Raw genomic sequence first — 16,674 nt, forward strand, 5'->3', positions numbered from 1 at the left:
TCTGACACCCCCCCCAAAGAGGTGGCCCAGCCGGTTTCACATTTTTGCCACACCCCCAGGGTCATGCCGAAGTCCCGCCCCCAAGGCACAGTTGCAGAAAAACAAGGGCAAATTGAGGCAAGCTTGCCTCAAACCGCAGCTGTGCCAAACCCAAACGTCAAACCCACATGCGGTTAGGGCCAAAAATAGCCACTGCAGACTCAAGCACTCCCTGACACTGTCCAGTGCTGAAATACTCTGTACCCGGCCCCAAAGGCACTTCAGCCCACTCCCTCCCGGTAGAAAAAAAGGCACTTACCCGCTACCTCAGTCCTGCCTCTCTCTTGCTCCTTTTTGGTTTTTTGTTTTTTTAAAGACACAAACCTGTTCTGGCAAGGACAGAAAGAGAACAGAAGTACTTCCCTGCTTCTGGAGGCCACCCACTGAGGAGACTGACGAAGTGAAGGGCCCAGAGAACCAGGACCCCTGGCTATCAACCCCCCCACCCGCCAAGGAGGGCAGAGTCAAGACAGAGGTTACCAATCCCCCACTCTGGAACTTATTGCCAGAGGATGTGGTTAGTGCAGTTAGTATAGCTGTGTTTATAAAAGGATTGGACAAGTTCTTGGAGGAGAAGTCCATTACCTGCTATTAAGTTCACTTAGTGAATAGCCACTGCCATTAGCAATGGTAACATGGAATAGACTTAGTTTTTGGGTACTTGCCAGGTTCATATGGCCTGGATTGGCCTCTGTTGGAAACAGGATGCTGGGCTTGATGGACCCTTGGTCTGACCCAGTATGGCATGTTCTTATGTTCTATTCCTCCCGAGGGATGGCTCACGAAGGAACCTAACACTTCAGGGAGCAGAATTTTTTTTTCCCAAGTCCAGGCTGCAGGTTTGCACCTCTACCATCTGCTGGAGACAGAGAGGGACTGCAGCGGGCACTCTTGATTATGTAGCAGTGCCTCAAAGTTTTTATTCTCTGCCTCCATCTGCTGGTAGGGATGCATAAACCCACTTGTCTGGTCCGATCCAGGGTACGAACAAGAACTACCACGTTATGCTGGCATGCACCACTGATTATCACTGCAGCCACTAGCTAAGCACTTGCACAATATTATCTGACAGTGCAGCTGACCACTCTGAGGCTAAAGGACCTGCCTTTGTTTTATTATAGCCATCCCCAAAGCTGTTTCCAGACTTCCTTGCCAGAAGTCCCACTTTTCATGCAGTCTCAAAGACTGCATGAAAAGTGGGCTGGTACAAAACTTAGGTACCAGCCAAAAATTTTCAGGAGACAGGGTCACATTTTAAGCTATTTTATTCATTTTCTATTTTTAGAGTTTTTAAAAATGGTTTATCTATGGGGGTTTTTTTTTTGGGGGGGGGGGGGGGGTTAATACTGTGCTCCCACCCTCCAATGTTTCCAAGCACTTTTCTCCTACCCAACTCCCTTCCAGTTGCCTCCTCTCAGCCCAGTAAGAGAGTCCTGCCAGTAGCAGATCCACAGCTCGGGCCCTGCCTACATCTCTTCTGTCTGGTGCCAGGTCACCTGTGATTTTTCCAGCCTCACAAAGAATACTAACAGAGTTAAGGGAAGCTTTCCAAAGTTCAGAGCACTTACTTGTCTAAAAATTAGAACACTGCTCTTCTGATAGGGATTTCTGCTATATAGTTCAATATGCATTTTGGGTATTAAGCTTGCCAGTCCAGCAGATCAAACTCGGACTACCAGATCCGTATCCATGCAGGGGAATCTAGTTTATTCTAGTCCATATTTTTAAGATGAAAAATAAGGATGAAAAAACAATGAACAAGCAACCAAAAAAAATCCAATTGTCTGGGAGCCAGATCTACATAGGAAAGGGGATGTGGGTGGGAGTAAAGCACTATCAGCCTTAAGTGAATCAGCCTGAGAGTCTGCAGAACAGCTACTATTAAGGAAGATGAGAATGGGAGAACAAGAGATACATCAGAGGGACATTTCAACAGGTGGTTCAAACAAATCATCAGGCTGGGGAAAAAATAAGGTAGTAAATGGTTCTCACTTCCTTTCCCAGAAGGCACACAGCACCACAAAACTATACAAATGGATACAGATAACCACCAAGAATGGTGAATGGGGGCAGTGAGGTTTGGATTCATTCCTTTCTCCAAAGGCCAATCTGCACACAACATTCTGTTACTAGCAGTGCAGATGGTGGGAGAATGAAAGTCACTCCCCCATATGCCGTGCCTTTTCTCACCTCCGGGAACGGATGTGGAAACTGTCCTCACGCCTGTGACGCCGGTCCCGGTCTCTGTCGCTGCTGCTCGACCGGCTCCTTCGGCGCTTGTGCTTGCGGTTTCTGTAATGCTCGTGAAGGCTGCCTCTGCTCCCCCGCTCCGAAGAGCGGTACCTTCTCGAGTGAGGCATCTGAAGGAAGAAAAAGAAGACAGTGCACACATGAGGATCTGCCAGCGTGACACACAAGTTTAAAACTAAACAAGATTCAAAGCAAACAAGCACTAATCCTGCCTGAGGAATTTACACATCTACTGGAAGGAGAAAACAACAGTTTGCCAATAATGTTATTGGAACAGGCTAACACCTACGTGGCAAACTGGGCATGTTCACAGTGCTTCCAGCTAGCTCAGACATCTTTTGGAGATATCATGCAACACAAGCAAATAAAGGGTCATAGCTTCAAGGCTCATTTGCCTGGGATGCATGTGTCACACTATCTTATACAGGTGCTTCATGTCCACCATACTCATGTTACAGAAAAGTTCAAAATTCAGTGGACCAGCATGAGAGAGGCAGAAGGCACTGCAGAGCATCTACTGCTTATTATTGAGCCAGCCCTGTTTCACTCAAGGGTAACAAAATCACAGAGCCTCCGACTCACCTGCACCTTACTTGGAAGTCAAAACACCAGTCATGTGAAAAGCTACAAAAAGACAAACCTGATAATTTAATTCTGCTTGTAGTGCACTACTGCTACTGCAGTAGGAGGTAGACAAACCCCACTTAGTCTCATCTGAAGACTTAGTAAACTGAATCCAATGCAGACAAAGCAACAGCTGCGCAGACCTATATAGCCACCAGATCTAAGAGCTCTGCTCAGTGCTCCCTGCCGTGGTACTTCTGAACACGCCCGTGGCTTTTACATTTCATATTGCAGCTTGCAGGATGTGGCGCAGGCTGGATCCAACTGGGGGAGAAAAATCCCTCGATCTGTACACTCGCACAGCTCTGGCACCATTAGAGAAAACAATCGTGCGATTACATTATTTCCCATAAAAGGAAATGGCATCAAATAATTGTCCTCCTACAAAAACTGGCATGGGTTGCTCTGCAATAGGATGTGCACGCGGGGGGCACTGCCTGGCTCTGGATTGAATTACTCGCTTTTGCAGAGCCCAACTGAAGGCTCTGTCCCCAGAGGCAACGGAGAGTGCAGTGACTTGGCCAAGGTCACGGGGGTATCAGCAGCATGTGAACCCTGGCTCTCAGCCCCGCTGCTCCTGCACATTGGGGGGGGGGGGGGGGGGGGGAGAAGAGAGCAGCGCTGGATCCTCCCTCAAGAGTCCCATGATCCTGAGGTCTGGGGCTCCCCTGCTGGGAGGCAGCTCTGATCGTCCGCCTCCTGATGCTAGGACCCCCATTTCAGGGGAACATTTTCCCTGTTTATTATCAGGGTGTGCACCCCCTCCCCAGACTGTGTGGTGGGGGAGGGGAGAGCGCGCGTTACTCCTCCACAAAGCGGGGATAGGAGTCCACCCCCCGGTTCCCTCGACAGAGGCGGCGGACATTTTACGTGCGGAGATGTATAAAGTTTCTTCAGCCCATCCCCTCGCTGCCGCCATCTTGGCGACTAGGGCCTGCAGCCTGGCTCTCTCCCCCTCACCCCGGGAATCACCCCCGCTCCCAAACGACCTTCCTCACCGTTCTCGCAGCGAGGCCCGTCCGCTTGTCCCACAGGAAATCCGTCTTGGCGGCGGTGGTGGTGTCCCGGCCTCGCCGCGCCCGTTCCGGGACTTCTCCCCCTCAGCCCACCGGCGCGCTCCCTCCCAGGGACACGCGCGCGCGCACGTACCTTCCGCTGGCCCCGCCCACGTCGCCGTCACAGAGCCGGCGGCGGCCCCGCCCACTCCTGACGTCATAGAGCTGCCGCCAGACCACGCCCACGAATTGCGTCACAAAGCCGCCCGAAATTACTCCGCCTATGCTGTCGAGTCACAAAGCCACCGCTGCCGCCAGGACTCCGCCTCCATCACTTGGCGAGTGAGCGCCCCTGAGAATGAAAGAGAAGCCGAAAAGGCGAAGCCTCCAGTGACAGCTGTAGGCATTAGGAATCGGGCTAGCTAAGCCTTTTCTAAACCCAGCTAAGGCTGATGCTAGAATGAGTGCGATATGAATCGGGTTCCCCGAGGGAGATTCCGCTCCTGCCTTTGCTCCACTGCAAGGACGTAGTTATTTTCTGAAGGAGGACAGCAAGGAAATCAGAATTGCAAACACCCTGTGTATGGGGGGGGTAAATCCAAGGACGGTGCAACGGTATTAGGCGCCCTAGGCGAACATTGTGCCTGGCACCCCCCTTCAGTCCAAGCCGTGGCTCCCATTCCACCTTCATTTATTGACAGGCCCCTTCTCCTTTTATGCACACTTAGGTTCCTTGTTTCATTCATGCAGGTACCCTTACACAGGCTCCCTCCCTCTCTCTCACTAACACCATTGTTCTCTCCTACACACACACACACACAAATGCGCCACTTGTGGCTCACCGACACTCTGCTCGCAGCCTGTGTCTCTGCTTTTTTCAGCCATGAGCAGGATGGGCGCTGCTCGCGGCCTGCTGAGGGGGATTGGCTTCACTTGCAACCCTACATGGATGCTTTTTGCCACCACCTAATGTCTGGCACCCAGCCTACCGCTTTGGTCACCTATTGGGATGCGCCAGCCCTGGGTAAATCCAGGACTGGATTCACCCTAGTGCACGAATCTGGCACCAGCTGGCAACTATTCATGGGATCAGGCAGCCTGGTTACTGTCTCCTAACATTCCTGCCCTTCCAATTGGCTGTGAGAGCAGTATCTGATGATTGTGCATACAATTAGTACATAGCACAATATGTCACTTACTCTAAACCAACACATGAGTTAGTCCCATCTCGCTATTACATAACTCATCACGGGCTTTGGATGCTTTTCACCCCAGATACAAGTATTTGGCAGCAGAATGGATTACAATTCTCAGGACAACATAGAAAATCATTTCATGATCTATCGTGTTCTAGCTATATCTGCAGATGAAGGCAGCCCTCTTCACACAGGAAACAGGGCTGGATCCCAAGAGATTTAGATGAGATGGAAAGTGAAGTGGCTCACCTGTAACAGGTGTTTTGTATGGACAGCAGGGCAATCAGTCACACTGATGGGTCATGGCATCGAATTGGGCCTTTTCTGCAGGTGAATTTTCAAGAATCTCCCCCGCACATGTGCAGTAAGTTAGCACCAATAGCAGTTACACACTCTCTACTCCTCCCACCTCACTGGAATAGCTGCAAAGAAAAGAACAACCACCAAACAGGTAACAAGCCTAATTAGGTAGAGGCTGCTGAAGGGGAGGAGGGAGGGAACGTGACTGATTGTCCCACTGTTCTTGGAAAACACCAGTTACAGGTGAGCAACTTCATTTTTTCTGTGAACAAGCAGGACATCAGTCACACTGATGGGACTCCCTAGCTCAGGAACAAGTCCAAAATGGAGAAGACCTGCTAAATGACAGAGTCATGAAAGAGTATGAAGGACAACAGAGCCAAAGCAGGAATGAAAGGCAGAGTGCCTGTCGCAGTAGTGGCAGGAAAAAGTGTGGACGGAGGACCACGTAGCCACTTTACAGATATCAAGAAGAGGAGCAGAGTTCAGGAAAGCAGCAGTAGTTGCCCATGCACGGACATGGCCAAGAGAAGAGACAGCAGACGTGTATACAAGAAGTAATTCAACAAATCCATCAACCCAAGCGCCTGCTCCTGTTGAAGGACTATTTCCTATTGTAGAAGAAAGCAGCCACACTACTACATGTGTGTGTGAGTGTGTATGTATGGTGTGCGTATGGAGGGGGAGGAGGAAACTTTATTGGAAAAAAGGAAAATGAAACATAAGAGATGAGTGTCACCATTGATATCGGTTGTGTCCGTAAAAACCATTACTGGTACTTGCTGAGTCAACTATTTGTTATTGTTTTCGACCTGAATTTCTCTGTGGTTTCAATAAAAGAGATATTAAAAAAAAAAGTAATGCAACAAGAAATAGTTTACTTGAGGACTGGCAAACCAACCCTGTTAGGGTCATAAAGCCACAAAGAGCTGAGAGCACTGGGAAGTGGCCTGGGTATGCTAGAAACAGGTATGCAGGGCACGAACACAGTCCAGGCTGTGCATCCTCTCAGCCTCTTGCATTGCATGAGACAAGGGGCGAGAAGGTAAGCAACACGATGGACTGTTGAAGATGAAATCGAGAAATCATTTTAGGCAGGAGCTTGAGTTGAGTCCAAAGAACCACCTTGTCTGGAAAAAAAAGGGAAGTACGGGGAGGGTTAGACCACCAAAGCTGAAGTTACTACAACGAGAAAAGCAACCTGCCACGCTAGGTGATGGGGTGGAGTTGACTCAAAGGGCTCAAATGGAGACAGAGTGATACAGTCCAAAACAAAAGTGAGATTCCATCGAGCCAAAGGACAAACTCAGAGGCGCAAGGTTAAACAGGCCTTTCGTGAACTGCAAGACAATGAACATGAGAACGATAGGCCGCAAGGGCTGCAGGGTGTACTCGCAGAGAAAAAGTTGGCAGCTCAGCATCGGAAAGGTGAAGGAGATAGCAAAGAAGGTGAGAAGTGCAGTCCATAGGCTGGAGACTATGAGGTGCGCACATCAGACTGAGAAACCCGTCCATTTATGTTCATAAGAACGTCCAGTAAAAGGTTCGCAGGCCACTGGGAGAACATCACGGATTGATTGAGGAAGTAATGAAGACCAACTCATTTGCCATAGAGAAGTTAAGCTATGAGGGTTAGGCGGCCCGGGTTTGCATGGAGGAAGAGACTGTCATGCTGTGTGAGAAGGTCTGGCCGAAGCAGCAGAGGAACTGGCGAGGCCATGGATAGACAACGAAGCCAGAAAACCAAGGTTGACGGGGCTACGCCAGATCGATGGATATGATTCATGCCCTGTTGCCGCAAACTCAGAAGAGCTCTGATGATGAGAGGTACAGGCAGAAAGGCATACATGAGAGGACCTGACCATGAAATGGAAAATGCATCCCTCGCCAGAGCATCTGGAGCAGGAAGCTTTGAGCAATACCTGGGAAGGAGGTGACTCCCCCAATTTGTGGTGGTCTGTTAGCGATTGATTGTAATCAGTGTTTGCTTATCCTTCCTGTTAATATTACAATATTCAAATGCTATTTCTGTAGCAAGTTATGCTTGTGTTTTATAAAATCATAACTAAAATGTTTAAAGAGCTTGGATCAATCACACTCTAAATACTGTGCTTCAGGATGATGCCATTTAAGCTGGATGCATGGAGCAGAGCTTGGAGTGGAGCTGGTGGAATTGACTTGCTTGTGGCAATGAGCTAGAAACATACAAATAAATAAACAGAGCCAATCTATCGGCTACGTCATCGAATCTACAAATATGCGCCATACTACTCCATATTTAGCAATGCCAGTCCTTTCTGTTGAAGGATGCGGCCTGCGGGATCCTATCTCTCTATGTGGTGGGCCTGTTGCCAGGGCTGGATTTAAGATTTTGGCACCCACCGGCAGCGTGCCATGGCGGCCGCCCTTTGCAAGCTGTGCTGGCATATGGCCCTAGAAGAAGTTGATGGAGGCTCTTCTTTTGTGCCTTCGAAATCTGGTGCCCTAGGCAGTTGCCTATGCCTAAATCTGGATCTGCTTGTCACAGTGTTCAAGAATTTTGGTCACAGCTTAAACTAGAATTGGTATATCTGGCTTGGGTCTTCCCCTATCTCCCACACTGTCCACTGGGCTATCGGATTGGAGGACTAGCCTAGTGGTTAGAGCAGTGGGCTATGAACCAAGACGACCAGCGTTCAAATCCCACTGTCGCTCCATGTGAACTTGGGCGAGTCACTTTACCCTCCCATTGCCTCAGGTACAGACGTACAGGGTCATTCATCAAAATGCGTTATGGTGATAACACCATAACACATGCGATATTAATGGTATCGCACTGCGCAAATGCAAACTTTTCATGACGGCGGGATTGGGGAGGGGATTAATCTATACAATATGCCCCAAACGCAGGAGAGGGAGAGAACCTCTGGGGAGGCTTTCACAGCATTCAACTATTTATCGATTAGTTCTCTCGCCCTAGCTTGATAGTACTCTAAGAGTCCATCAAGCTAAGGCGAGAAATCTCACCTTTGGGAGATTTTCCTCTCTCTAAATGACATCAGCTCTTCACTGAGGTGGACGGTGCAGTTCATACGTCTCACTCTGCACGTCAAACTGGCCCCTAAACCACCACCAAAACCTCACCTCCAGTTATTAACTGGCCCTCCTGTAGTGATATAAATAGCCGACTACTAATGAAGGCCTTTTAAAAAGAGGTGTTCTCTCTGTCACCCCCTCTCCCTCATAAACGAGCCCCGTTTTCTTATAGTGGGCATTATCCATGCGAAATTATAGCATTTTGATGAATCTAGGGGTTAGATTGTGAGCCCCCCTGGGACAGATTAAAAAAAAACAAAACAAAAAACAGTATTGTGCTACATTGGAGTAAGCAGGTAATCCGTGAATCCGTGGCTCACGCTTTGCTCTCTTTTGGAGGTCTGCTCCTCAAAGCCAATGCCAGTGGCATGACGTAGCTGGAGTGGCATGCAATGAGCATTAACACATGCAGTACAGGGCAGTATGGAAAACTGGGCTGCTACCTGGCACTCTCGAGGAAGGAGGAGCTGAAATTGACCACATTTGAATGAAGCAGTTATTCTCTCTTTATGGATTCCCTCTCTTCTGGCACTGCACTCAACTCACATTTGACAAGGGTCATAGTTACTAACAGGTCAAGCTTCATCTCTCCGATTCCTTTTCTTCATTGCTCGTGTCTCTGTGTATAATCGAGGGTTCAGTAAAAATTATGTGTCATCTGTGTGTGTTTGAAAGAATTAGTTTAAAAAAAATCCTTATAAACCAGGACTTCAAGGAGAGACAGCGTTAGAGGAAGGATTCTCTAAAATTTAATCATGTTACATTTTCAGGGCTCGGGCTGTCAAAGAGCTCAGTGCTTCCCTCAGGTTGCCTACACTTCGGGCGTTGAAATTACATTGAATTTTCTGAACCTTGGGACCTAAATTAGGTGCCTGGTGCTAAAAACAAAGTCAAAAAATCCTAACTTTGTTCCCCCCTTTTTAGATATCTAAATTTAGGTGTTAATTTCAGTGCTCGGTTTCATCGCACGGCTTATTACATCGGCCCCACGTTTAGGCACTGACAGTGACCTTACAAGGCCAGGGACATTGCCTGTTGTGCCTGCGTAACTGCTCTTATTTACTGTATCCCCTACTGAAAGCGCATCTGTCCACCAGGGTCCGTTCCACCACGCGGCATGCGTGAATAAACACACAATGCATCTCCATCGCTGGCATGTCGGCACGGTCTTTGCTGCTAGACCTCCTGTACATGGAGCCCTTATTACTGCGGACTCTCCATGTAGACGGACCTGAAGTCGACAGATGTTTCGGATCTTCGTTTGCTTCGGGGTGGGGCGGTCTCTGGAACCGAAGGAGACACCAACCCCCACGGCAGGCGACGAGCCCAAATGCCGGTCAACGCTGTGTTGGCCTCCCTGGTATTTTGAAAGCTTTCCCCACTTCTTAAGATTCAAAGCAGGAATAGTCGATGCGTTGGATGCACGTGCAAAGCACAATTCAGAGCCAGGCAACTTTCTCAGCCATCCTCCTCTCCGCAGCTCGTTTTAATAATGAAGATGCAGGGGCGATGCAGTACTGCACTCTGCTGGTTTAGAAGAAAAACCAACAAGTCCCTCTTGGCTGTCCCTGGGGACAGGTCCGTAAAAGGCTTGACCAACTTGTGCACAGGCAAGAGCATAACCAAAGGTAAAAATCTGAGCTATAATCTTTTTATTTCCTTATGTACATTCATAGGAAGAATGTGCGAGTGTCAAGGAGTGGCTAGCTCTTTCACAGTCTGGTAGGTGCCCCTCCACACAGGGGGGTTAAGCCCAGCTCTCAGGATCATTTGCCGGAAGCCACAGCAGGGTTTCGCTGCCTCCGATGCCGAGTCAGCTGCTCAATATTCTCCATCCAGGAGCACTGCAAGAGCAAAGAGGAGGAGAAGGGTTAATGCCGAGGTTCAGGGATTCAGAAGCACCCAGCAGGGGATCCAAATCACTGTCCAGGCTGCACTGCCTGTGGGAGTGGGTGGTTGGTGCTAACTCATCTCGAGTAGCGTCCAGAGAAACACAACACAATCTGGAGTGTTCCCCATCTCGCTGCATTTTGCGCAGAGGAGACTTGTGTGGGCTGGCCCTGTGCTTGCTGCTCTGCGATTTCACACAGGGAAAACGATGGCCAAGCTCGGGAAGGATGACAGATCCTGAGCTCCGGAGGCCAGGGGAGCCCTGCTGCCAGCGGGCGGTTCAGAGGCTTGCTCAGTGGCTACCGCGACAGGTCCCGGAGAGGTGGCAGAGGTCAGGGGGCTCACGCAATGCTCCACGAACCTCCCAAGAGTCTTCAGACTGATTTTTTGACAAAAAAAAAAATTAAAGCCAAAAGAAAAGAAGCTGCATTTCTTTTGCATGTGTGGATGAGCAGGAGAGGGCGCGGAATCTTGGGAAGTCAAAAATACAAAACCCACTTTGCTCCATGGCTGACACAAGCCCCGATGTAATAAGACGTCAGTAAAACATGTGCGGTGACCTTCAGCATGCATTTTCTTTCCTCACGTGCTAACACTCCTGACGCAGTAAGCCAATGGTATGCTTTGTACATTGGAAGCTTTGAAAAAGGCACGCAAACCAGAAAAATGTGTGCAGAAAGACACGCTGAAAATACGGCTTACGCACAGAGCTATTAGAGGCACAAATCGTCTGTCTCCAGCTCCTGAACTGCAGCCTCCAGATCTAGAAGAGAGCAAAGCAGAGTCGGGGGCTTATCTTACTGAGCACCTCCTCCTTCCCCAGCCCATAGGTGCGTCTTGTCCCTGTCCCAGAGAGCTCTACCCCCCCCCCCCCCGATCAAGAACACAGCAAAGCAAAAAGTTACTAAGCACCTCCGAGGCTACACGTGCGCGTGTCTCCCCGGCCCGGAAAGCTCCTCTCCAGCCTCTCCCCTGACATCGCCGCTGCCGGGTCCAGAGGATCAACCAGTCCTCCTGCGAGAAAGCTCTTTCCCGCGCTCCCGCTTTCGAACTACTGGGCGGGGACACCGCGACCGGAAGGCGGTAACACGACACCGGGGGAGGGGCCAGACGAAGCAACGCCCTCACAGGCCTGGGCGGGACTGATCAGAGGCTCCGCCCCCACTGCTTGTCAGCTGCTTGTGGCAAAACTGAGAATGGAGGGAGAGAATGTGTGCAGTGTCTGTGTGTGTATGGTTGTGAGTTTGTTTGCCACTGCATGTGTCTCTCTCAGGTCAGAGTCGCCATGCCATCGTGTGTGACTGCATGTGTGCCTTTTACATGAGTGTCCCAAATGAGTTTGTTTTGGGCCTAGGGGTGACATGATTGAGCCTCACTCTTAGGCTGGGGGATGCTGAGTCTGATCTCAGTCTCTCAGGTGTACTGTTAATGCCCTTCCTAATACTTACATTGTGCAAAAGAGCGCCTCCTCCTGGAGTCCATGAGATGTTATATGCACAGGCAAGATGTCTAGATAAGAACATAAGAAAATGCCATACTGGGTCAGACCAAGGGTCCATCAAGCCCAGCATCCTGTTTCCAACAGTGGCCAATCCAGGCCACAAGAACCTGGCAAGTACCCAAAAGCTAAGTCTATTCCATGTTACCATTGCTAATGGCAGTGGCTATTGTCTAAGTAAACTTTTTTTTTTTTTTTTAAATATTTTATTTATGCTTTTAGTTTAGAAATCGAAATAACAGATCTTGTAATAATACAGAGGGAATACAATAAAAATCATATACAGTGATATAGTAATAAATTTGTCTGTTACAAAAAGTACATTTAGAAGAAATAAACGAGAAGTAGAATAGAAACAAAGCGGTTTAAAGGCAAATATTTGAATTCCAAATAACAATTGAAATAAGATTACATCTAATATATTCTATTTATTTATTCTGCCCCTGTTGCCAAGGGTGGGGGTTCTCGGGGTAAAGAATCCAAAAACAATCTTAATTGCATTTCTTCAAAGAAAAGAAATTTCTGATTCTGATGTGTTATCTCACATGGTGAAACATAATATATTTTTGCAATTGGGGGGATAGATTCTTGAGGCATTAGTAAAACTTGAGAAAGATATTCTTTAAACATTAGTAATGGTGGGGTTAAATCCTGTTTGGGAAAATTTAGAGCTCTTAAATTTAAATATTTCAGAGAGTTCTCAATAGCTTCAAGCCTTTTATCATATAATATTTCAGTCTTCGTAAACCTCTGATAGCAACCTTCCATCTTTTCCACTCTTTGTTTAAGTTGATGTTTCTCCCCTTCCGTTTTATTCAATACAGTCTCGATTTTGCTGAATCGTTGATTTGATAGTTCTATAGATTCTGTTAATTTAACTATAGCTAACTCAAGGGCTTTAATGGCCGACCAGATAGAGTCCATCGTTACCTCTGCAGGTTTAGTTGACTGCAAAGAATTTTCTTTTTGATTTTTGGATACTTGCAACCCTTCCCCATTCTTGTCTCCATCTCCCAAAGGTGGAGGAGGAGTGCTAGGGACTCCGGGACTCAGAGATGCCTCGGCCGGAAGAAAGGACCCCCGCTCTGTGCCCGAATCTTCAATGGCCCTGCTCACCGGATGAATATTAGATGTTGGAGGGAAAAAGGCTTGGATCTGAGGTTGTGAAGGCTCAGAAATGGGAGATGAAGTTACCATTTCCTTTATCTTTGCCTTCCTTTTTGTGTGAGGCATATCGATAAAAAGGCAATTAGACTCTAGACCTTCACCTCTTTTCCCAATCTTTTCTTTTTTTTTTCCACTTCTTGAATGAAGGTTAAGGTGAGAGATAAGCAATAAAATAAAGTTAGTAACTTACAGTTTCGGCTCCTTTATAATTTCAGAGGGGTAATTCCGATATTTAGAAAGGCAAATGATCCCGACTTCCAGCTAAGCCGTGCGCCCCTTTGGCGCGCGCGGCTTCGGCGATGCACCGCAGTGGGCTGGCTTTTATCCTTAGCCAGTCCCCCCTAGATGACGTCAGCACTACCCGGAACTGCTGGAGCCAAAGAAAAGTTCTTTAGGGGTTAAGCTATCCCCTTTCTCCCCTTCTTTCTCATCAAGCTGGTAAGGAAGATGATTTTCAGCAAACAGGTCTTATTCTCTCTCACCCGCCTCGGTTTCTGCGCCGCAGGGGGCTGGCTTTTATCCTTAGCCAGTCCCCCCTAGATGACGTCGGCGCTTCCCGGAACTGTTGGAGCCGAAGAAAAGTTCTTTAGGGGTTAAGCTATCCCCTTTCTCCCCTTCTTTCTCGTCAAGCTGGTAAGGAAGACGATTTTCAGCAAACAGATCTTATTCTCTCTCACCCGCCTCCCTCTAAGTAAACTTAATAGCAGGTAATGACTTCTCCTCCAAGAACTTATCCAATCCTTTTTTAAACACAGCTATACTAACTGCACTAACCACATCCTCTGGCAACAAATTCCAGAGTTTAATTGTGCGTTGAGTAAAAAAGAACTTTCTCCGATTAGTTTTAAATGTGCCCCATGCTAACTTCATGGAGTGCCCCCTAGTCTTTCTACTATCCAAAAGAGTAAATAACCGATTCACATCTACCCGTTCTAGACCACTCATGATCTTAAAGACCTCTATCATGTCCCCCCTCAGCCGTCTCTTCTCCAAGCTGAAAAGTCCTAACCTCTTTATTCTTTCCTCATAGGGGAGTTGTTCCATTCCCCTTATCATTTTGGTAGCTCTTCTCTGTACCTTCTCCATCGCAATTATATCTTTTTTGAGATGCGGCAACCAGAATTGTACACAATATTCAAGGTGCAATCTCACCATGGAGCGATACAGAGGCATTATGACATTTTCCGTTTTATTCACCATTCCCTTTCTAATAATTCTCAACATTCTGTTTGCTTTTTTGACTGCCGCAGCACACTGAACCGACATTTTCAATGTGTTATCCACTATGATGCCTAGATCTCTTTCTTGGGTAGTAGCACCTAATATGGAACCTAACATTGTGTAACTATAGCATGGGTTATTTTTCCCTATATGCATCACCTTGCACTTGTCCACATTAAATTTCATCTGCCATTTGGATGCCCAATTTTCCAGTCTCACAAGGTCTTCCTGCAATTTATCACAATCTGCTTGTGATTTAACTACTCTGAACAATTTTGTGTCATCTACAAATTTGATTATCTCACTTGTTGTATTTCTTTCCAGATCATTTATAAATATATTGAAAAGTAAGGGTCCCAATACAGATCCCTGAGGCACTCCACTGTCCACTCCCTTCCGCTGAGAAAATTGTCCATTTAATCCTACTCTCTGTTTCCTGTCTTTTAGCCAGTTTGCAATCCACGAAAGGACATCACCACCTATCCCATGACTTTTTACTTTTCCTAGAAGCCTCTCATGAGGAACTTTGTCAAACGCCTTCTGAAAATCCAAGTATACTATATCTACCGTTTCACCTTTATCCACATGTTTATTAACGCCTTCAAAAAAGTGAAGCAGATTTGTGAGGCAAGACTTGCCCTGGGTAAAGCCATGCTGACTTTGTTACATTATATGTTCTGTGATTTTGATGTTTAGAACACTTTCCACTATTTTTCCTGGCACTGAAGTCAGGCTAACCGATCTGTAGTGGCTGGAGTGTCTTTTTAATCAGGTCATGGCACCCAATCCAATCGGGACCAGTTCTGTATCTTTTGCTGCGTTTTCTTGATCTCTGATTGCATTTGTTGATACTCGAGGATCTTCTCTCTCTCGCTCGCTCTCTGTTGTACAAAAATAGTCGCTGGGGACTGACAGTGCCACTCTTGAGTTTTTCTGCTTTACTGTAGTACATTTCTTGCATGGAGCTTTTTATTGGCTGGAATAGGAATGTCCCAGGTCATCCTCTTCAGTATTCTCCTGATTGTGATGCCAGTGCTTTTCCGGTGCAGCACTTTCATACAGGCCGATTCAGTACAGTGCGCTCCAACCAAGCACACTGTTAACCACGTTTTGATGCGCTAGCTTTACTCCTTATTCAGTAAGGAGTAATAGCGCGTCGAAAACGTGCGGCCAACCCCCCCAAAACTAATATGCATGTTGATGGCCCTTTTAGTTATTCCCGCACGATTCAGTAAGTAAAATGTGCAGCCAAGCCGCACATTTTACTTTCAGAAATTAGCGCTTTTCTGTGCACGTCCCCGGCACCGGCAGAAATTAACGCCTACCTTTGGGTAGGCACTAATTTCTTAAAGTAAAATGTGCGGCTTGGCTGCACATTTTACTTACTGAATCGCGCGGGAATGACTAATAGGGCCATCAACATGCATTTGCATGTTGTGGACGCTATTAGTCTCGGGGGGGTTGGATGCACATTTTCGACGCGCTATTACCCCTTACTGAATAAGGGGTAAAGCTAGCGCGTCAAAAACGCGCGTCCAAATGCCGGTTAACAGTGCGCTCCACCGGTGCACTCTGGAATTAAGGTTGAATCCATGGCCCAAGGAGTTAATAGTACTCAGGGCGAGCCAGCTCAGGGGGTGCACTGGCAGAGCTGTGCAGTGGGCTCAGCTCTTCCGCTACTGGGATACCACAGAAGCTGTGCTCGCAGAACCTGGGGGAAGGACTCCCAATCATCCTGCATCAACCACACCAAGTGGCCGGGTTTAGGGTCCATGATGGCAAGGTGCCTGGCCAGAGGTGGAGGACTGTCACTGCAATGACTGTTCCAGCTGATTTGGGAAGGGAATATAACAGGGGGGGGGGGGGAAATCCCTGGGTGGGTGCAGATGGAGGCTCATGGTGCTGGGCCCCCAGACCCAACTGAACTGTCAGACCCCAAAAGAAGACAGAAGAAAGAGGTGACGGAAATCTTCTTGAAATATTCCCTCGCTGGATCCTGATTTATTTATTTCACATTTTTCTATACCGAGCTTCATGGTTGAATACCATATCAGATCGGTTTACATCGAACGAGGGATAGAAACTTGTAACAAAAAACGGAACAATAAGTTATAATCAGAAAGAGAGCAAGAAAGTTACATTGAACAAGGACTATAAACTTGGAGGGATTTGTAATTCGGGTGGCGTGGAGTCTGTCACATTTTCTTGGCGAACTCGATGTGTTCAATTCATGATCCAAGAATGGAGGATGCTACCAAAAGTTTTTTTTTTTATGGGAGAAGGAGTTAAGATGGAGGCAGATAGCAATCCCTGAGTGCTGGTATACATTTCTCCAACAACACTTCCTAAACGCGAGGGAAAGGTCTGGACTTAAGCCTTGGAGCCCATGCGATCCCAACTGGGCCAGTGGGAGATCACC

At 47.6% G+C, this 16,674-nt stretch overlaps 1 protein-coding gene and 1 long non-coding RNA gene across 2 annotated transcripts in view; both read right to left on the bottom strand.

Annotated features, from left to right (window-relative positions):
• The window catches only part of CLK2 (CDC like kinase 2), a 41,307-nt gene extending 37,241 nt beyond the window's left edge, over positions 1 to 4,066 (bottom strand). The window contains 2 exon segments of the mRNA XM_029581419.1: positions 2,230 to 2,399; positions 3,912 to 4,066. Of these exon segments, the coding sequence (XP_029437279.1) occupies positions 2,230 to 2,399 (170 nt within the window). The 5' untranslated portion in view covers positions 3,912 to 4,066.
• Positions 4,067 to 10,133: 6,067 nt separating this feature from the next.
• Positions 10,134 to 11,415, bottom strand: LOC115077381. Its single transcript, XR_003852974.1, has 3 exons — positions 11,282 to 11,415; positions 11,076 to 11,132; positions 10,134 to 10,323 (listed from the first exon to the last, which is right to left on the bottom strand). It is a non-coding gene; the product is annotated as an uncharacterized LOC115077381 (long non-coding RNA).
• Positions 11,416 to 16,674: the final 5,259 nt, after the last annotated feature.

The sequence above is a fragment of the Rhinatrema bivittatum genome, chromosome 16 (assembly GCF_901001135.1).
Source record: "Rhinatrema bivittatum chromosome 16, aRhiBiv1.1, whole genome shotgun sequence".
In the NCBI taxonomy this organism is placed as follows: domain Eukaryota; kingdom Metazoa; phylum Chordata; class Amphibia; order Gymnophiona; family Rhinatrematidae; genus Rhinatrema; species Rhinatrema bivittatum.